Source organism: Thalassophryne amazonica, chromosome 9 (assembly GCF_902500255.1).
Source record: "Thalassophryne amazonica chromosome 9, fThaAma1.1, whole genome shotgun sequence".
Lineage (NCBI taxonomy): Eukaryota > Metazoa > Chordata > Actinopteri > Batrachoidiformes > Batrachoididae > Thalassophryne > Thalassophryne amazonica.
The window spans coordinates 62,679,302-62,700,272 of record NC_047111.1 but is presented as its reverse complement, the minus strand read 5'-3'; the positions used below and the strand labels follow the sequence as shown (position 1 = coordinate 62,700,272).

Genomic DNA, 20,971 nt, shown 5'->3' with positions numbered 1-20,971 from the left:
CCAAAAAAAAAAACTCACTTTCTTAACACCATGCTAACATAATCGCAATGGTCACCAAGTCATCCAGAGGCATACATGTTTCACTTATGGTTCAAATTTTAACCACTCATTTAGACATTATTTAAAATTATTGTCATGTCTGAAGTTTATAAAGTGAAAATATCAGATATATGTTTTTGTTTTTAAAGTAATGTGCTAATTTTTAAGGTTTGTGAGCACATGCTGTGCCAGGCAGCAATGCATTATGGGTAGCATAAGGTAATCTCAGACGTTCACGACAGGACAAATGTATTTCAGACACTCTGTTCAGGGTCCACAGATAACAGCATTAAACTCTAGTGCCTAAACTCTCGTGAATATATTCTCTGGGTTTTATAGACGTTAGTGTATTTGCGTTTGTTAAATTCCACACATATTAAATGTAGCAGACATGGATTATCTGGAATTTTGTTTGACATTTTTTCAAGGCTGCTACTGCCATCTACTGGCCAGGAGTGTTCATGGCAGTATTAAATATCTGGGTACATGGCTGCTCTCAAAGTGTTGGTATTGTCCATTGTTCCAGGCGCTTTTGTGTGCATATTGTTAACTTTGTATTCTAAAACTACGGTTAGAAGTAATTCCGACTCCTTATCGGTCCACACGAACGAGGTTGGCGCCATGTTTTTAATATCATTATATCATTTACATTTATATCATCATATCTATGAAGCCCACCTCATTTTTTGGACACCACTCAGACAGCCAGCAATTCAAGGAGAACATGCGGCTAAACATGTCACTCCCGGTCCGATTGGGGAGGGGCCCAGAGAAAACTACAGAGTCCGACATTGTTTTGCAAAGTTACACACCGATTCAATGTTAATTTTAGTGACCTCCGATTGGCGTAACCGGGTGTCATTACTGCCGTCGTGAATTACAATCTTACCAAATTTACGTTTAGCCTTAGCCAGCAGTTTCAAATTTCCTTCAATGTCGCCTGCTCTGGCCCCCGGAAGACAATTGACTATGGTTGCTGGTGTCGCTAACTTCACATTTCTCAAAACAGAGTTGCCAATAACCAGAGTTTGATCCTCGGCGGGTGTGTCGCAGAGTGGGGAAAAACGGTTAGAAATGTGAACGGGTTGGCGGTGTACACGGGGCTTCTGTTTAGGGCTACGCTTCCTCCTCACAGTCACCCAGTCGGCCTGCTTTCCTGGCTGCTCGGGATCTGCCGGAGGGAAACTAATGGCTAAGCTACCTTGGTCCGCACCGACTACAGGGGCCTGGCTAGCTGTAGAATTTTCCATGGTGCGGAGCCGAGTCTCCAATTCGCCCAGCCTGGCCTCCAAAGCTACGAATAAGCTACACTTATTACAAGTACCATTACTGCTAAAGGAGGCCGAGGAATAACTAAACATTTCACACCCACAGCAGAAAAGTGCGGGAGAGACAGGAGAAGCCGCCATGCTAAACCGGCTAAGAGCTAGTAGCTGCGCTAAGCTAGCGGATTCTTAAAAACACACAAAGTGAATAATGTGTAAATAATTTAGAGGTGATTCAGCAGGGGAGTGCTTTAGTTAAGGCACGTGAAGACTACACTGTGAAACAAATCGTTATCTAGTTAACTAGATCAATCTAACGCGCGCAGATTAACAGCTAACATACAGCAAAACACCGCTGTGGTCCGGAACAGGAAGTGATACAATACCGCAGTGAGAGCCAACCACCAGTAGAGGCAAGCAAGAGCCCTCTTTGAAGAGTTTCAGTCAGGTTTTAGAATTCATCATAGTACAGAAACAAGATTAGTGAAGGTTACAAATGATCTTCTTATGGCCTCAGACAGTGGACTCATCTCTGTGCTTGTTCTGTTAGACCTCAGTGCTGCTTTTGATACTGTTGACCATAAAATTTTATTACAGAGATTAGAGCATGCCATAGGTATTAAAGGCACTGCGCTGCGGTGGTTTGAATCATATTTATCTAATAGATTACAATTTGTTCATGTAAATGGGGAATCTTCTTCACAGACTAAGGTTAATTATGGAGTTCCACAAGGTTCTGTGCTAGGACCAATTTTATTCACTTTATACATAAAGTAATTATGTAATTACTAATACGTAATTACGTACATAATACGTAATTATTGTATGGCCTTGCCTTACAATATAAAGCACCTTGGGGCAACTGTTTGTTGTGATTTGGCGCTATATAAATAAAATTGATTGATTGATTGATGTTTTTAGTTTTTGTGGAAGTGACGACAAGAGAATAAGGCTCCTGATTGGATAGAATTTTAATCAGTACCACCACCCAAAGGTTTGGCAGACTAATTACAACATTTATACGGTTCAATGTGGATGGATTTTTTTTTTAAACGACGTAGTGTGGATGAAGTTTTTTCCCCAAACTGAAAGGGTAAGATATTCGGTTTTACAATACCCAACAAACGGTGTACATGGCCTTATGTCTGTGAAAGGCACTATATAAATAAATTTACTTACTTACTTACTAATATTGAGTGCACGGTTTTACAACATCATAAAACTTTTAAAACATGCAATTGCGATGACACTTCAGGGCTCCGTAAAAATGCCTGTTTTTTACAAATAAAAATGGAATATTTTACAAAAGCACATTTATCTTTAAACCAACACACGACCACGTCACATTGTGTTGGTTTACATAATGGATTACTGAACCAATCACTGTTTAGCACTTTTACCCAGAATGCTTTGCGGTCTGTGTTTGTTTACAAAACCTCAGAATGTAGTGCCTATTCAAGATTAAAAGATATATGTTATATTTTATCTTTTTACAAATGACAGAATTGACATTAATGGAGTTATTCTATCAGTATTTTGAATAAACCATAAGTTAGTATGAGTTTATTTTTCAACCTTCCGCTTGACCAGAGTGTTGAAATTGATAGGGAGCTGGTCTTATGGCTGCTCTCGGTGTGCCTCTGTGGTGGGAGCGCTTTGTAAACAAGAGCTTCTAGAATGTGAAAGAAAAATGATTAGATTAGTAAGAGTTGATTTTATTGGTGCTTTCAGTTTTTATCTGTGCTGCTCCTTCAGAGGGCAGCATGGTCAAACATTCTGTCCTATAGTCACACTCGAATTTATCAGTTTATCGATTATCTGTAACTTCCGATACATTTTTGGGTGGCTTATCGGTTTATCTTTAGCAAAGATAACTTTTCAGTTATCTTATTATGTTGTTATCGAAGCAAATTTTTTGGTTATCTGTGCCCACCACTGCTTACAGGTAACTCCAGACTGTCTTTGATCATCCTGATGCTGATCAGTGGGTGAGCCTTTGCCATTCTGGTTATTCTTCTATCCATTTTGATGGTTATTTTCCATTTTCTTCCACACGTCTGGTTTTTTTAAAGCATTGGAGATCATTGTAGGTGAACTGCCTATAATTTTTTGCACCTGCGTATAAGTTTTCCCCTCTCCAATCAACTTTTTAATCAAACTACGCTGTTCTTCTGAACAATGTCTTGAACGTCGCATTTTCCTCAGTCTTTCAAAGAGAAAAGCATTTTCAACAGGTGCTGGGTTCATCCTTAAATAGGGGACACCTGATTCACACCTGTTTGTTCCACAAAATTGACGAACTCACTGACTGAATGCCACACTACTATTATGGTGAACACCCCCTTTTCTACTTTTTTTTTTACTAATAGCCCAATTTCATAGCCTTAAGAGTGTGCATATCATGAATGCTTGGTCTTGTTGGATTTGTGAGAATCTACTGAATCTACTGGTACCTTGTTTCCCATGTAACAATAAGAAATATACTCAAACCTGGAATAATCTTTTTAGTCACATAGCACTACTATTATTCTGAACACTACTGTATGTCCAAGCCATCTGTCTTTGACTGTGCCTCCACATTGTCCGACCTGTGCTTTCCCTCTATGCTTATTCCTAATTCTGTCTATCACTGACACTCCCAAGACAAATCACATCTTCAGTTCTGCCATTTTGAGCTCCACCTTCTTTCTTCTTGTTATTGCCACCACCTCTAAGCCATTGTCATAAATCACTCCTGATACTTTTTTCCATTCACTAGAACCTGCCTGCACTCAGTCACCTCTCTTCCACACTACATTACTTTGAACAGTCCGTCTCCAAGTAATTAAACTCATCTATCTTGACCATCTCTACTCCTTGCAGCCTCAGTATTTCACAATTCGCCCTACTGACGTATCCCATAATCCCTTGCATGCCAGAGAGTCGCTGCAAACAACATATAATCTACATGATGACAATTGTAAATGAATATTATACTACAAAAATGTAATGTTTTAGGCTTTTCATCACGTTAATAAGAAACTACATGCATGATACCCTGAAAACTTGATAAAACAATTATAACAAATAATCCGTGTCTGCTATCGTTTAATCTGCATGGAATTTAATAAACGCAAACCGAATATCAGACACATTATATATATTAGTCTGGAACAAAGAGGACAAACAGTGTTGTAAAGAACAATAATCAAGACATTAAAGAGCAAAACAACATAAAATAACATACATAAAACAAACGCAATAACAACGTCTATAAACCCAGAGAATATATTCATGAGAGTTTTAGGCACAATATAAAAATAGTTTTATGTTGCGATGTTAATGGTGTTGTCCGTGTGCAGCCCGATCAGAGCATCTCAATGCAGTTCTCAATGTTACTGAGATCTTGCAGCGCTGCGACCTCTTCGAAGTTTTGCGGGATTTGAAACGTCAATAGGGCGAATGGTCAGTCTCATTTAAGCACATGCACTCCTTCTTGCTCCTACTGACTGTCATTCCCCTTATCTCTAGAGCCTATCAAAGGGAGGTGGTGGCCTAATGCTTTGTATGCTGGACTGTGACACCGGTGATCTGTGGTTCATTTCCTGATTGCAGCTAACTTCAAACCAGGAACTGCCAGAACTGAGTGTGGTGTTGTCTTCAATAGTTTGAACTTTGAAATGGAATGCTGGGGAGGTGGACAGACTCGTGCCATGGGTCCTTCTGGAAGTAATCTTAGAGCTTTCCTTGGCTACCCATGTTCACAACCTTTACCATCGCCACCTCTCCAGGCTAATCTCGGTGTGCGCTCTACTCTCACAACAGATGACAATCTCACCTGCAAAACTATCCACCATGGAGACCCTTGATTTGTCTTGTCCATAAGCCTGTCCATCACCACTAGAAACAGCAAAAGGCTCAGAGACGATCATTGATGCGATCTCACCTCCCTTGAACACATCCATCATTCCTACTGTGCATCTCACCGCTGTCACGCTGTCCTTGTACATATCCTGCACCACTTTCACATACTTCTCTGCCAGTCTGCACTTCCTCATACAATACCACTACTCTTCTCAAGGTACCCTGTAATAAGCTTTCTCAAAATCGCACAATGTAGCTGTTTTGGGCTTTATCTATACTTATACAGTGGCATTCTCCGAACAAACTTTGCCTCCGTGCTCTTTCTCAGTATGAAACCATATTGCTGCTCGCCTCTTTTCTAAGCCTCACTTCCACTGCTCTCTCCCATAACTTCATGCTGTGGCTGATCAATTTTATGCCGCTGTAGTTACTGCAGGTCTGCACATTGCCTTTAATCTTCAAATTGTTACCAGTACAATTCTTCTTCATTCCTCAGGCATTCTCTCACTGGCCCAGACAGCATGTATTGTATACAAGTATATCTGATGTGAAAACGACAGCTGAAAGCCCTGATGAGTTATTGCAGTGACAAGGGCTGTGACAGACAAATGGATGGATGCAAAGCATTTTAATGTTCCCTTTCTGGAGGGTGAGAATAGAAAAACAAAATAACAAATAGAAGCTATCAAGTAATGCCACATAGATTTACAAATGTGGGTATGTAGTCATATATTTTAAATTTTCTACAAATATAAAATAAAAAGCCAATTAAAAAAGTTAACTTGTCATGACCGTCCTACTATGAAACCACAAAATCTGACATGCACTGAAGGTGTTGCCAGTTCAGTACAGCCAGATATTATTCTGCTGATGCACAAACAATGTTGCTTCTTTTTTCTAAAATTGGTAAATTTATACTGCAAGCTATACTACTGGTAAACATATTCCATAAACAACAGATTTCAACATAAGTTTGTGAAAAGATGCTCCTTGGCTCAAGTACAAGTTTCTGAAGTTCTAGTGGTGATCTGGAGCTGCAACTTTTTAAAATTACTTCGTTACCTCATTCTCAAGAAAATATAAATTTTGAGAGAATCTCAGTGGATTCGGGACAAATATTTTGGTGGCAATCTGGATTTGCAACAAAGTTTATGCTTCATATTTTACTGTATTTTTTTTATACTGGCAGATTTTTTTTGTGTGTGTGTGTGACATCCTGGCTTTATGATATCATAAATATATGATATGGATAAAAGTCAGAATCCCAACTTCCTTCCTTTGACAGTTGAATGTCACTCTAGTTTGAGGGCTGTTTGTTTCTTTTCTAACATGGCCAGTTTATGGATTTTGCTTCTTTGTATGTACCGTATTTTCCGGACTATAAGTCGCACCGGAGTATAAGTCGCACCAGCCACTTTATCCATTATAAAGAAAATAAACCATAAATAAGGTCCACTGGACTATAAGTCCCATGGACATACAGGTATGTTAACATGAAAAGTTCAGATGATAATATTGTGACGGCTACCGTTTTCGGATGCATATTTCACCAGTCGCAACTTGTAATCTGCAGAGTATGATTTTCTTTTTGGTGGCATTTTTTCGGGCCTTCTCCGTTGTCTTATGTTATCAGTAACGTTAAAATTTTTATTTTTCTATGGTAGTCAGAAGTCGCAGGAACAGTTACACAAGCCTCGAGTGCCCTCTCGTGAGCTGCATTTTACCTACGGATATGTTTGTATTTTGCGGACCACATTGCGAGCCGAACCATGCAGCGCCTACCTGCGCAGCTCATGACCACCCAGCGGTGTCGATCCAGCTCCTTCCAAGTGGAGACGTTAATCCTCCGCCGTCGCTCAGTGCTCCCATGCAGCTCCAGCGTCAACTCTGCTCACACTGATATCCAAGGGTTGAAGCTGTCTTGTTAGCCGTCCCGGAATAAACACCATGTTCGTCTGCTTCAAACGCTTTTCACAATCATCGACGCCAGCTCCTTCCAAGTGCACACGCTAATCCTCCGCCGTCGCTCACCCGGTGCTCCCACGCAGCTCTCAGCGTCAATTTAAACACTCTGCTCACATTGATATCCAAGGGTTGAAGCTGTTCTGTTCGCCATGCTGGAATAACAGCAAGCACCGAGTTCGTCAGCTTCACACGCTGTGGGTGAGGTGAGGAATATGCATCCAAAGTTCTGTTCTCTGATTGGTTATCGCGACCAGCGTGAACTATAGGATGGCCGTCATACTACAGTGCCCATGATGCATTGCATTTCAATATGCATCCAAAGTTCTGTTCTCTGATTGGTTATCGCGACCAGCGTGAACTATAGGATGGCCGTCATACTACAGTGCCCATGATGCATTGCATTTCCTTTTCCGGTGGCCATTTTAAAACATAGATCGACTCTGTCACGTAAAATTGTTTTGTTACAGTAAATTAATTGAGATCCTACCGGTATATTTTTCATTTATAAGTCGCACCGGAGTATAGGTCGCACCCCCGGCCAAAACATGTAAAAAAGTGCGACTTATAGTCCGGAAAATACGGTATCATTTTACACCCTTTATTTGCTCTCCTTTCACTTTGCAACCTGTCACACTACAGCATTCGTCTATTCAGCATCTCTGGGCCGTTATTGTGCTTATAGTGCTTCATAATTGATGCAGCTTTAACCATGCAACTTCTATTTTTGAAAACATATGAATTTTTCATAACTCTTTCTGAATTCGGAGACGTTCCTGAAGCAGAAGGTCTGTGCTCATCACAAGCAGTACATCTAGATGCACCAACTGACCAGATACGACTCAGTCTTACATTTTACAGACAATGCACCTGCATGTGCACATCTCCTCACCTCACCGCCAGTCTGTTTGGTTCAGATGACATCAATTTCATTCCATTATCGCCCCATGGTCTCCACATCCTTGGGACTCACTGAGTGTTTTCTCTTTCTTTCTTCATCAGCTGTTTTCCAGGGTGTGGTGATCTCTCAGAAGTGTGCCTCTCCTTCACCTGTTCTCTGGTTGGGTCTGGTGTGACAGTGGGCATACGCGGCACACCGGTGGACATACAAATGCATAAATGCAGACACAGAAACAAGCTGGCGTGCTCGATCTGACCTCGCCCTGACACGCCTCCTCACATGCTCACAGCTAATGCAGCTCGACAGGGGAGTGAGCATTTCCCAAGCTTGTATGTTTTATACAAGGCTTGTGATTGCACGAGAGAAACTGGGACATGAAGGGGGCCAAACGTATATTAAATGCGAGCGTGTTTCTCCCCCAGCAGTAGATGAATGAGCATCGTTATTCCATTACCTTTCTTACTTTTTAACCATTTTTCCTTCCTCTCATCACCTTATCACTCAGCCTCAGGGCTCATTTTGGAACTCTATTAGCTGCAGACAAAGCATGCATGCGCCATGACAAAAGGCAGGCGAACAAACACAGTCCACCTCAGCCATTTGAGGACACTTTCTGTTTAATGTTATTTATAAACAGCTTTTGAGTCTGGCATTGTTTGATAAGCACATAGAAAACATTTGGTTGTGCGCAGAAAGAGGGGAGAGAAAAGCAGTTAAGGAGATAGCTGGGGGAAACAGATGAGGAGAGGGAGGGAGAGATGGATGAACAGAAGGAAAGAAACAGGACTGACAAGGAGACAGTGTGGTGTCTAAGCATGTTGTTCATCTTACATGGCTAAAAAAAAAAAAACTCCCACAAAACAAATAAAAATTAAAGTTCCAAGCTTCGAGCTCCCTGTGAAGTTTTCAGAAACTGTAAAGACATGACAGTCATTTTTTTTTCCATCTTTCAGCTTTTTTTTTGTTTTGTTTTGTTTACAAAAGTCCTCACATCAACAAACACAATTTACATCACCTGTGGAGTCACAGCAGCAAAAACAAGGTCACCAATAGGGAGCACTAATCCTACATAGCGGAAGATTGACGCCAGTGACACCAGGCGGTTGTTCATCCCCAGTATTTAGATAGTTATGATTAAAAATAATAATTGCAGGGCTCAGCAGAGAACACAGACAAGCACGGTGCAAACACATCCCCTCCCTCGGATTACAACCCAAACGGTATTTTTAGGTTGCCAGCGAATAAAGTCGGGCAATGATTTGTGCTTTTGTGAGCATCTGAAGATTGTAGGTTTTTAGCTAGGTCTACATTTGCATACATGAACAGCTCTTGTTTAAATATGTTTAATAACTTTGTAAAGCTGTAAGAAACAGACCTACAGCACTTCATTTCATTATAAATGGCCCGACTAATGTCCTCCAGTGCTTCTGATGGACATGTGCAATGTTAGTTAGTGTTAATATTGGCAACGCCTAGAAATGTATTCTACTCATGTGGGGAGGTGATGGTCTTTAGGGCAGGTGATGGTCTAGTGGTTAAGCGTTGGACTTGAGACCAGAGGATCCTCGGTTGAAATCAGCTTGACCGGAATATCACTAAGGGCCTTTGGGCAAGGTCCTTAATCCCCTAGTTGCTCCCAGTGTGTAGTGAATACCTTGTATGGCAGCACCCTCACATAGGGATGAAAGTGAGGCATTATTGTAAAGCGCTTTGTGCGTCTGATGCAGATGGAAAAGCGCTATATAAATACAGTCCATTTACAATTTAATCAGTTGTAACTACTGTGAAATTGATACTGCTGCTTTTTGGATGACCTATAAATGGCAAGTTTCTACAAGGGACAAATTTGGAAAATGCTGAGATGTTGTTGAAAACCATACCAAAGTACTACTTTTGTTATAATATTCAGCAAAAAAAAAAAAGTATAACTTGACCCATTTGCAATCAGTGTTGATAAGGCTACTTTTACAAATATAATGGGTTACAGATTACTAGTTAAAAGGTTAAAAAATGTAACATGTAAGTAATGCAATTGTTTTAAAGATTCTTCAGAGTAATGTAACTTATTATTTTGGTTATTTTTCTAACAAATATTATAAACTGGACAATAAAGCTGAAAAATCATTTAACTTAAACCTAGCAGTGGAGCCCTCACAACGACTATTGTCAACCTATGTTTTACAATATAACCTAAATTAAGATTGCATTGTCATCTGCAGAGAACATCTGCTGCTCCCCAGCATCTCCCAGTTCTCCTCTTTTCTGTTCCCCAAGCAACAACATTCCAAACAATCCCATTGTGACAAAGCTGACCCGATTGTGGAGTGAATTCACTTGATTTCGCGTCAAGTTTGCTGGGTGTTACAATTCCCTCACTTCAGTTATAGGGTATTGCACGTGTCACGTGGATTTTGAACAATTCAAAGTTGGCGAGGTAACAGAGGTCCTTGCCACACACTCGCAAAGCCCTTGGAATGTAGTCTCCATGACTCATATTGTGCAAGAATTGTGAGAGAACCTTGTGAGGGGTTGGAGAGCCATGAAACTATATTGTGAGTGATTTGAGGAAAAATATGACAATCTGACATTCTGGGTGTGAGACACACACGAGCTGCCCTGGGAGGCACCAACAGAGTGGAGATGATTGGAGAGGAACAGCACTTCTGGAAGTGGCCCAGCGTGTCTGGCAGCCCCACCTGTGCTGGCCGTGGCCTGGCAGTGCATGCAGTTGCAGTGGGCTTCTGGAATCCACTCCACGTGATCTGGACTTATACTTTAAATTCTTTTTCTTTTAATAAAGGAGCCCAGTGGAAACATTTTCTTTATTGTTGTTCTCTGTAATTTTATATACTCATTCACTCACCTTCAACCGTTTACTCCAATTAAGAGTTACGAGGGTGGGGGGGGAGCTGGAGCCTCTCCCAACAGTCACAGGGCATGAGGCAGGACCCTGGACATGATGCCAGTCTGTTGCAGGGCCAATTTTATATACTGTATTGTTACTGACATATTTCAATTTATTTTCAATTTATTTTCATTTATATAGTGCCAAATCACAACAGAGTTGCCTCAAGGCACTAAAATCTAACCTTACTAACCCCCAGAGCAACAGTGGTAAGGAAAAACTCCATCTGAGGAAGAAACCACAAGCAGACCAGACTCAAAGGGGTGACCCTCTGCTTGGGCCATGCTACAGACATAAATTGCAAAACAATTCACAGAAACAATTCATAGTATAAAGTAGTATGTAACTATGCTTTTTACCCTTTTAAATTCATTTTATTAGGAAATGGAGCAGGCCGTAGCCTCAACTTTATCTACACTCAACAAAAATATAAACGCAACACTTTTGGTTTTGCTCCCATTTTGTATGAGATGAACTCAAAGATCTAAAACTTTTTCCACATACACAATATCACCATTTCCCTCAAATATTGTTCACAAACCAGACTAAATCTGTGATATTGAGCACTTCTCCTTTGCTGAGATAATCCATCCCACCTCACAGGTGTGCCATACCAAGATGCTGATTAGACACCATGATTAGTGCATAGGTGTGCCTTAGACTGCCCACAATAAAAGGCCACTCTGAAAGATGCAGTTTTATCACACAGCACAATGTCACAGATGTCGCAAGATTTGAGGGAGCGTGCAATTGGCATGCTGACAGCAGGAACGTAAACCAGAGCTGTTGCTCGTGTATTGAATGTTCATTTCTCTACCATAAGCCGTCTCCAAAGGCGTTTCAGAGAATTTGGCAGTACATCCAACCAGCCTCACAACCGCAGATCACGTGTAACCACACCAGCCCAGGACCTCCACATCCAGCATGTTTACCTCCAAGATCGTCTGAGACCAGCCACTCGGACAGCTGCTGAAACAATCGGTTTGCATAACCAAAGAATTTCTGCACAAACTGTCAGAAACCGTCTCAGGGAAGCTCATCTGCATGCTCGTCGTCCTAATCGGGGTCTCGACCTGACTCCAGTTCGTTGTTGCAACTTCGCACAACCATTGAAGAGGAGTGAATCAACATTCCACAGGCCACAATTGACAACCTGATCAACTCTATGCGAAGGAGATGTGTTGCACTGCAAGAGGCAAATGGTGGTCACACCAGATACTGACTGGTATCCCCCCAATAAAACAAAACTGCACCCTTCAGAGTGGCCTTTTATTGTGGATAGACTAAGGCACACCTGTGCACTAATCATGGTGTCTAATCAGCATCTTGATATGGCACACCTGTGAGGTGGGATGGATTATCTCAGCAAAGGAGAAGTGCTCACTATCACAGATTTAGACTGGTTTGTGAACAATATTTGAGGGAAATGGTGATATTGTGTTAGATCTTTGAGTTCATCTCATACAAAATGGGAGCAAAACCAAAAGTGTTGCGTTTATATTTTTGTTGAGTATAAAATCTGGGTGTTTTTGTGAAGCTTAAGGCTAGTGGTTGGCGATCACCTTAGTATTTCTTCTGTTTTTCATGTTGCTTAATGCTGAAAAATTATACTCTATTTGTTGTCTTTCCGATGCATGATTCTGTTTTTTCTCTCTGTTTGAGGTGCGGCTCCATCCAGAGATGGGTGTGGTGTCTGTTTCTGAAACCCTCACGTTCTGTTGTAAATTATTTTGTCAATTGTGTCGGTAGCGTGGCCCAAGCAGAGGGTCTTTGCGTCTGGTCTGCTTGAGGTTTCTTACTCAAATCATCAGAGGGAGTTTTTTTCTTAGCGCTGTCGCCTGTGTGTTTGCTCTGGGGGTTGGTAAGGTTAAACCTTACTTGTGTGAAGTGCCCTGAGGCTACTTTGTTGTGAATTGGCACTATATAAAATAAATAATAAATAAAAAAGACTAACAATTTGAAGGAATATTTTTTTAACATGTTACAAGTTTCTGACATTTTTCACACCCACTGTGACTTTTAACCTTTTCATTTATAATCCAAGAACCGTACATCACTTTCTGAATCTTTATGACAAAAGGAATGTTTTGGTATGGTTTCAAACACCATTTGTGCAATTTGGAAATTTACACATATAAATTCCACCCCTGTCATCTATCCCCTTAAGGGAAAAGAAGAGGCAACATTAGTTTTATGGTTAGTAGGACTGAGTAGACTATATTTATATTTCTTGCCAATAATTACAATATACTAAGCACAAATGCCACACCTGACACTATAGTAGAGAAGCTTGAATCTTCGACCACCTGGAACCACTTGGAAACCACCTGGACAACTGAGAGCCTACACAGAAAGCTGACACTATAGACCCTCCACCTTTGAGATTTTTTGTTGTTGCCACTGTGGAGTTTTGCCGTAGACTGTATAAGGGGCAGGAAGACTGTGAAGATGATTGGTTGGGTTGAATTGTAGTTGCATGTGTTTGACCTGCTCCAGTTTGTTTTGAATCAGTTTCCAGAAGAAGAACCCGAAGCATTCAGATTTCAGCCTCCATCAGAATCTAAATATCCAATCGGGGGTTGGAGCTCATCGGGCCCATCTGCTGTGGAGTGTGACAAACACACCATAGATGACATGAAAAAATCCTGCAGCAGTGTGTCAGTACTTTTACCCTGTGCAGTGCTTTTGTTTCCTTCATCTTCAGCAACGGATTATCCGTCATCACTCCCTCAATGAAAGACTCACTCTGACTCATCTCTGCTTGAAGGACATAGACTTCCACAACAGGTCTGGCAGCAACATAGAAATGTGTGGGAAAGTTTTTCAATGTTGGGCACAGGCTGAAGCGTATCCCAGGCCTGACTGTTTGGTAGTCAGTGAGGTTGAAAAGGAAATGAAACCATCTGATTGCTCCAAAATCAGCCCTCATTGGCCGCTGGCTCTCATTAGGCACTCTTACAATCTAGCTGTGAACTACCTTCATGGCTTTAGTGGTTACAAGAAAAGAAGCAAACACACAGAGACTAACACGATAATCCTCACTCACTCATATCAGAGATCACTCAGCCTGAACGGCAGTAAGTTACTTCTGGATGGCTTTTAAATGTTTGGATAAAAGGGTCACCTCTCAGCAGGGCAGGTTTTAAAGTAACATTACCGACACCGATAGATGTGCCTCAACTCCTGTTTGAGAGTTTAGACAGAAATCAACGATCAGACGTGCACAAACTGAAGCTAAATCCGCTGTTTTTAGCTGGTCACGAGAGTTATCACAGCTGAACAGCTCTTCTGATGGCTTGCGCTGCTGCCACAGTCTTTTGTGTTTCGTTTCTAGATGTTGAAAGTAACAATGAGTGTGCGTGATGGTGCTGCATGACTTTTTCACACTCACTGTGTTTGTTGTGTTTTCTATTATTATTTGAAATAATCATTAGCTTATCATTAGACATGGCTGTACAGGTTTAAGACAACACAAAATGAGTGATGAAATTGATACCATGGAGAGAAATGTAAAGTTTTCCTGCTGTTTTCCCTTGGTGACATCATCACTGCAACAGGCTGAAGTTTTCCCTGACTTCAATGCTTAATTATGACTCATAAAGATCCCTGCTTCACACCACAGGCATACTTCAACAATAGCTATTTGATGATGTTCTTTATACACAGTCATGTACAAGCACAGTTATGCACACATGCCTCATTTAAAGAGCCAGGGCGAACAAAAATTAATCAGAAGGTTGCATCATTGGCACAAAAATGTCAATGGCCTCTCTCAGCGTGGGATCACTGAACTGAGTGACAGCAGCAGAGCCAAAGGGAAGCAGATAATAGAACCCAGAAGGTGGGACACTGATTTATTATTTACTCTCTGGACCCCACTTGGTGGACCAACAGAAGTTCTCAGGATGCACTCCCTCTTTCTGGCAGTTGTCAGTTCATTTTTACCTCCATCAGGGGTATAGTCTTTCTCACCCCCCTCCCTTAGTACCTGCACTTCATTAAGCCCCCCTTTTGCCTTGCGGCCCCGCCTTGTACAGTTTCTGCGGCCTCCCTTGGGTGGTCGAGGCAGGGGCGAAGGTGAAGGCAGACTGTACTGGTCACCATGGGGCAAGTACGGCTGCTGATGGTGATTGTGATGGTTTCTGTGACGATTCAGGTGGTTCAAGGACTCACCCTGCTCCAGCTCCCCACCCACGCTGCCATGTGCATGGCCCTCTCCTGACAAGCAACTTGGCAGCTCTTCTTTCTTCAGTGTTTTCAGGTCTTTCCCGGCTATCTCTGGTGGTGACGCGCACATGACCGAGGAGGTGGAGCCTCTGAATCTCCGTAGCCAATCCCAAAGTGACAGGGCCTTGCAGTCGCACTCCCACGGGTTGTCATTCAGTCGTAAGTACTCCAGTGCCGGCAGCAGAGTCAAGGTGGCACCAGAAAGCTCGTTCAGAGAGTTATTAAACAGATACAGTGTGGTGATACGCCGCAGGTCATGAAAAGCCTGGCGGTCAACCCACTGAATTTGGTTGTGGTGAAGAAGCAGGCGGTCCAACACCCCTAGACCACGGAAGGTGTTTTGGCGTAGGCTCCACAGACGGTTACCATGCAGAAAGAGATGACTGAGGTTCAAAAGGTCAATGAACAAATCATCCTCCAAGAACTCCAACTGGTTGTCCTAAAAGGATGCAAAGAAAGGTGGAAAAAAATAGTTTAAATCGGTGGCATAGAGAAGGAAAAGTTACAAGTTACAAATAGAAAGATGGATTGATGTGACAGGAGGATGACAAAACAGCAAAGATGATGAATATGCTTGAAAAGCATGAATGATAAGTCAACTCTGAAGTGAAAGCAAAAGTTGTTCAAACCATTTATTTACACATTTACATATTAAGTGCTTAAGAAATTATGCATTTTTAGATTTTGGATTTACATTTCAGTAATGATGACAGTCATGGTCATACTTAAAGACTCAAGCTGCCAACATCAGGTAATGTCCAAACAGTGGTGGGCACAGCTAACCAAAAAGTTAGCTTCGATAACTGGTAATCAGCTAACTGAAAAGTTATCGTTTTTAATGCTAAACTGCCTAAAAACCTACCAGAAGGTACAGATAACCGATGACTTTAAATTTTACCTCCCATACGCTCTTAGCTACTAAAAAGCTGATTTTGAGTTTAAACACCACCAAAGCTTCTGATAGAACCATTGGTGATCACAAAACAAAACAGCCAATGAGCCAGTGCTTGTCTTGCCAGGGCAGAGGACAGAGTGCACAAAGCACTGTGCCCCTTCCTGTAGGAAAACATCATTTACCTTGACAGGATACAGTGGTCCCGCGATGAGGCAGAGGTCTTGAAATGGAAAGCAGATTTGAATTATGGTTTTGCTTTAAAAATAAAATTATTATGGATAGAATAACTACATTAATGTAACGTCTTAAAATGTACAAAGTGATATATAACACATCTGTTAATTTTAAAATAATGCACTAATTCTGAAGATTTGAACATTAACACACAGATCCCCAAAGGGAATTATGGGTAACTAAGCCTCCGCTCATACTGATTGGTTGATTCATTTATTCTATGTAAAAACCAACACAAGTGAATCAATGTAATGTGTTGGTGTTTACAAATAAATGTGATTTTGTAAAATGTAATTTTTTTCATTTGTATAAAAAAAAATTTTCAAGATCCAGCTAGACAGCGCCTAAGTGCACGCGTGATGACATCACAACTCTATCCAGTTAGGGAGACAAGGTTTCTTTCACTAACAAGAACTGTCAAAAAACTTTCTCGTGTGTTGGAATTGTGTGGCTATTGGAATCGCCGTTAACGATGTCAATCGCACAAAGAAATCAAATAATAGTGAAAACATGTTCGGTGCGGTGTTATAACAGATCAATCAGTCATCATAACATCAAGCCTGGTTCACATGGCAAGATAATTAGGCCGATATCGGACCCAATCTTCCCCTTCCGACAATCTTAAGGACACCCCGACAATCATGATGATGCTAAATATAAACTTATCAGATATTCCGGCCGTGTGTGGTTTGTAAGAGCGCTCTGATCTGCTCAGAAGGACGTGAGGAGCTAAATGTGACATGCAGCCAATCAGAAAGCGAGGTGTCTGACCTGGGAATGTTCGTGTGTGAAATCTGTTTGTGTATGTTGTTTTAACCATGTGGCTGACACCACACACTGTACAACGAAACCTGTCAGATCTATTATTTGTTTTTATCTCCACGTGTGGGGTCTCTCAGGTTTTGGAAACCTACACATAATTTTAAAATTCTGCGGTCGACAACACTGTGATATTACTGGTCGCCAGTAGATGGCAGTGTTCTATGCATTTTGGCCTGGTTATATCACACAACTTGAATCACAATTTCGGCTTTTGGAAAAGCAACCTGGGCTTCTTCTGGCATTTTTACATAACAAACACAATAACAACGTCTATAAACCCAGAGAGTATATTCACAAGAGTTTTAGGCACAATATACAAAGAGTTTAATGCTGTTGTCCGTGTGGAGCCTGATCAGAGCGTCTCAAATGCATTTCTCCTGTTGTGAACTTTTACCCATAATACACTGCACACACACCATGTCCACACTAAAACCTTCAAAATTAGTGCATTACTTTAAAACTAAAACATATATCTGATATTTTCACTTTATAAAACTTATGACATGACGTTAATTTAAATAACTTGTCCGAAATTAGTCTGGTTAAAATTCTAACCATAAGTTAAAACTCTATGCCTCTGGATGAGTTGGGTGCTATTGCCAGCGTATCAGTATGGGATCAAAAGAAATGAGTTTTTTTCTTTTCTTTTCTATGACCAGTTCTCTTTTGTCTGCAGAGGATAGAGCAGTTTATTCTGGAACCAGCTCTTCTCTGTTTATAGAGAATAGAACTGCCCATCTACTACAAAAAACTATATCTGCAAAAATGTTAGCGGTCTAAAAATTACTTATCGGAAGATAATTGGTCCAATGATGGTTTTCACAGTTATCTGAAAAGCTAATCCGATAATGAAAACACTGTCTTTGATAATAAGCGGGTTAGCAGAACTGTGCCCACTACTGTGTCCAAAGGTCTAAAGCACTCCATTGTTTCTGCATCAATGTTTTTTTTTCCTGTATTGTCAGTAATAGTGCATTCGATCTGATACTGTAGAATCGCAGTTTCTACCAGTACAGGTTGCAATCACAACTTAAACACTGAATGTAATTTAAAGATTGTAACACTGCAGTAACTGTGTTCATTGGGAGTACTGTCCTTAGTAACTCACACTATTCCACAATTAATACACATAGATGACCTTACTGTATTTTGAGTAGCACATACAGTACAATTTTTGGGAGTTACATCATGTGGCTATAATGTACATGTCCTTCAAATGTGGAACTTCGTATTTTAAATTCTGCAACAAAAAGTACTGTTATGTTATGAATACTTTTTTATCATTGGACTGTTGTTGTTGTTTTTTTTTTTTGGTCTGTAGGCAGTATGTTTGAATGGGAAGTAGATAAAAACTTGTTCTGCAAATTATTATTGAGGGCCCGGCCAGTAACTGCTGATGATTTAGTCCCAAATGGCAATCGGTTTTTAATAACACTTTTTATAGGCTTCTATATATAGATGATGTGAACTGTTAGTAATTCAGGCTGGAGCCTTTCCCTCCTCACTCAAAGGTTTCACTGTCAATAGTATGTCAATTTTAAAATGGTAACTATCATGGAGGCTTTATGAAAATATTGTGAAGTTGAAGAGACCATAAGAGATGGGCCCATAAGTTTTTGGACAGTGTCACAATTTTCATTTTGTCTCTACACCACTATAATGTAAATCAAGATGAACTTGTAGTGTGGACTTTTAGTTTTAATTCAAGGTTTTTAACATCATATTTTGCATTTAAGATTTGCTGCCATTTTTACGCACAGTGCCTCCATTTTCAGAGGCCATAAGCAATTAGGCAAAATCAATATATTATTGATTGTTAATAGAAATCATCCTCTTTTACAGACCATTTTCTTTAGACAAGTCAGAGATCATACCAGTTATACAGCTTCATGATGGAAAGATTTTCAAATAAGGAAGCCATGAAATTTCAGCTTCAGTTACACATGGGAGTATTGAGCGAACATTTTATCGATTCTCTTGTGTTAAAATCCTTTTTGGGAACACTCCACCATAAACCTGTGGATGGTTGTGGACAAGGAAACAGTTGCACTTTCCACATTTTACTCAATCACAGCCACGAAGCCTGTAACTCAGTCAAAGTTGTCATGGGTATTTTGGTGGCGTTCTTCACTGCTCTCTTTCTTGCATGGTCCCTCACAGTTTCTGAGAACTGCCCACTAAAGTCAGATTTACCACAGAGTACCAAAGTGGTTCCCACATGTATTCCTCAGGGACCTCTAACCTGCACATTTTTCACCTCTCCCTACAATGCCAAAAACTGATTAACTTATTCAGGTGTCTTTTAGCTCTTGATTAAATGAGCAAACCTGAATAAGCTAATCGACTTATGGGGGGAGCGATGAAAACTGCACGTTCCTGAGGACTACGTTTGGGAACCACTGGAGTACTGTGCTACATTTCTTAATGATTATTGTAAATGGTATCCAAATCAAGAAATGTTGATGTATCCAACCATTCCCTGATTTCTAATATTTTTGGAGAAATTAACAATATTAGCTAAAAACAACAATGGATGTTGTGCTGCAATGCACCATGGGAGTATGGGGTTTTAAATGTTAATGTGTTTCAATATTAGTTCAACAGTGTTGTTTAGTGTTATAGATTTATTGTGTTTTTGCAGCTCAATTGGTTTAGACAGTTTAGTTAAGTGTCATGTTGCCATTACCATGAGTGAGAAGTGTAGTGCGTTTGATGTCTTCTGTCACCATCTGTGTTTGTGGGTGTGTAAAAATAAAAGTTCCTTCTGGAGACAGAATGCAGGAAAGTTTGATGTTTGGTATGCTTATGTATTTGGGTCAAGGATGAACACTGTCAAAATGAAACATTGATAGGACTAATATTTTTGGAGTAATGATGGATATTACCTAACAAAACCAAACAATGGACTGTGATAATTACATTCTGGACTGTTGCCATTCCAACAGTAGATCATCTACAGTTATGCTCAAGAGTTTATATACCCTGGCAGATTTTTTGTTTTTTGGACATTTTTCAGAGAATATGAATAACACAGATCCCCCCCCCCCCCCCGGAGCTAGTGGTTGGGTGAAGCCATTTATTGTCAAGCAACAGTGTTTACTCTTTTTAAATCATAATGACTACAGAAACTATCCAAATGACCCTGATCAAAAGTTTACATACCCCTGTTCTTAACACCATGTGTTGCCCCTTTTAACATCAATGCCAGCTTGGAGTCTTTTGTGGTAGTTGTGGACGAGGCTCTCTGATGGTAAAGCTGCCACTGAATATGTCTTGGACTTTATTTACATCAATTATAAAGAAATACAAACAGTATGGCACTCTAAGGTAAATCTGCATGGAGTAGACAGTTCTCTAAAACTGAGTGACTGTGCATGAAGGAGAAGAGTGAGGAAAGCCACCAAGACACCCAGACAGCCCAGAAGAAGTTATAGGCTCATGTGGCTGTGATTGCAGAAATTGTGCACAGTGCAAGCTTTGCATTTTGTATTTATTGTCAAACAGATTTATCAAAAAAAAATTTTTTATCATTTTTTTATTCTTACACACCTAGTAGCATAAATGTGTGGGACTTGATGCTTAATCAGCATTTCGGTAAGAGGGCGCACGCTGAGAGTAACAGGGCACGGCGTACCTGTTACCCAGTGTTGCCGACCGAACGGTCCCCCCTCAAAATCGGTCCACTCTGCCTTCACTGCACATGCGTCATCAGCCGCGGTTCACCAATTATCACCTTGTTTCTGCTTAAAACTGCACTCCAAGTATCTGTCGCTGAGATAGATTATGACTGAAGCTTTTGTACAACAATCATTTCCATATAAATTCAGCATTATTTCATCATAAAAGACAGAGGAAGCAATCAGAGTGCTGCAGCCACA

The 20,971-nt window shown here is 40.7% G+C and overlaps 1 protein-coding gene and 1 long non-coding RNA gene across 2 annotated transcripts in view; one reads left to right on the top strand and one right to left on the bottom strand.

Moving 5' to 3' along the window:
- The first annotated feature begins 9,384 nt into the window (after positions 1-9,384).
- Positions 9,385-10,799, top strand: LOC117517258. The gene is made up of 3 exons (XR_004562688.1): positions 9,385-9,503; positions 9,783-10,175; positions 10,211-10,799. It is a non-coding gene; the product is annotated as an uncharacterized LOC117517258 (long non-coding RNA).
- A 2,662-nt stretch (positions 10,800-13,461) lies between these two features.
- LOC117517257 (reticulon-4 receptor-like 1) overlaps positions 13,462-20,971 on the bottom strand; it is a 368,475-nt gene continuing 360,965 nt past the window's right edge. The window contains exon 3 of the mRNA XM_034178204.1: positions 13,462-15,581. Within this exon, the coding sequence (XP_034034095.1) occupies positions 14,688-15,581 (894 nt within the window). The 3' untranslated portion in view covers positions 13,462-14,687. The remainder of the gene's footprint in view (positions 15,582-20,971) is intronic.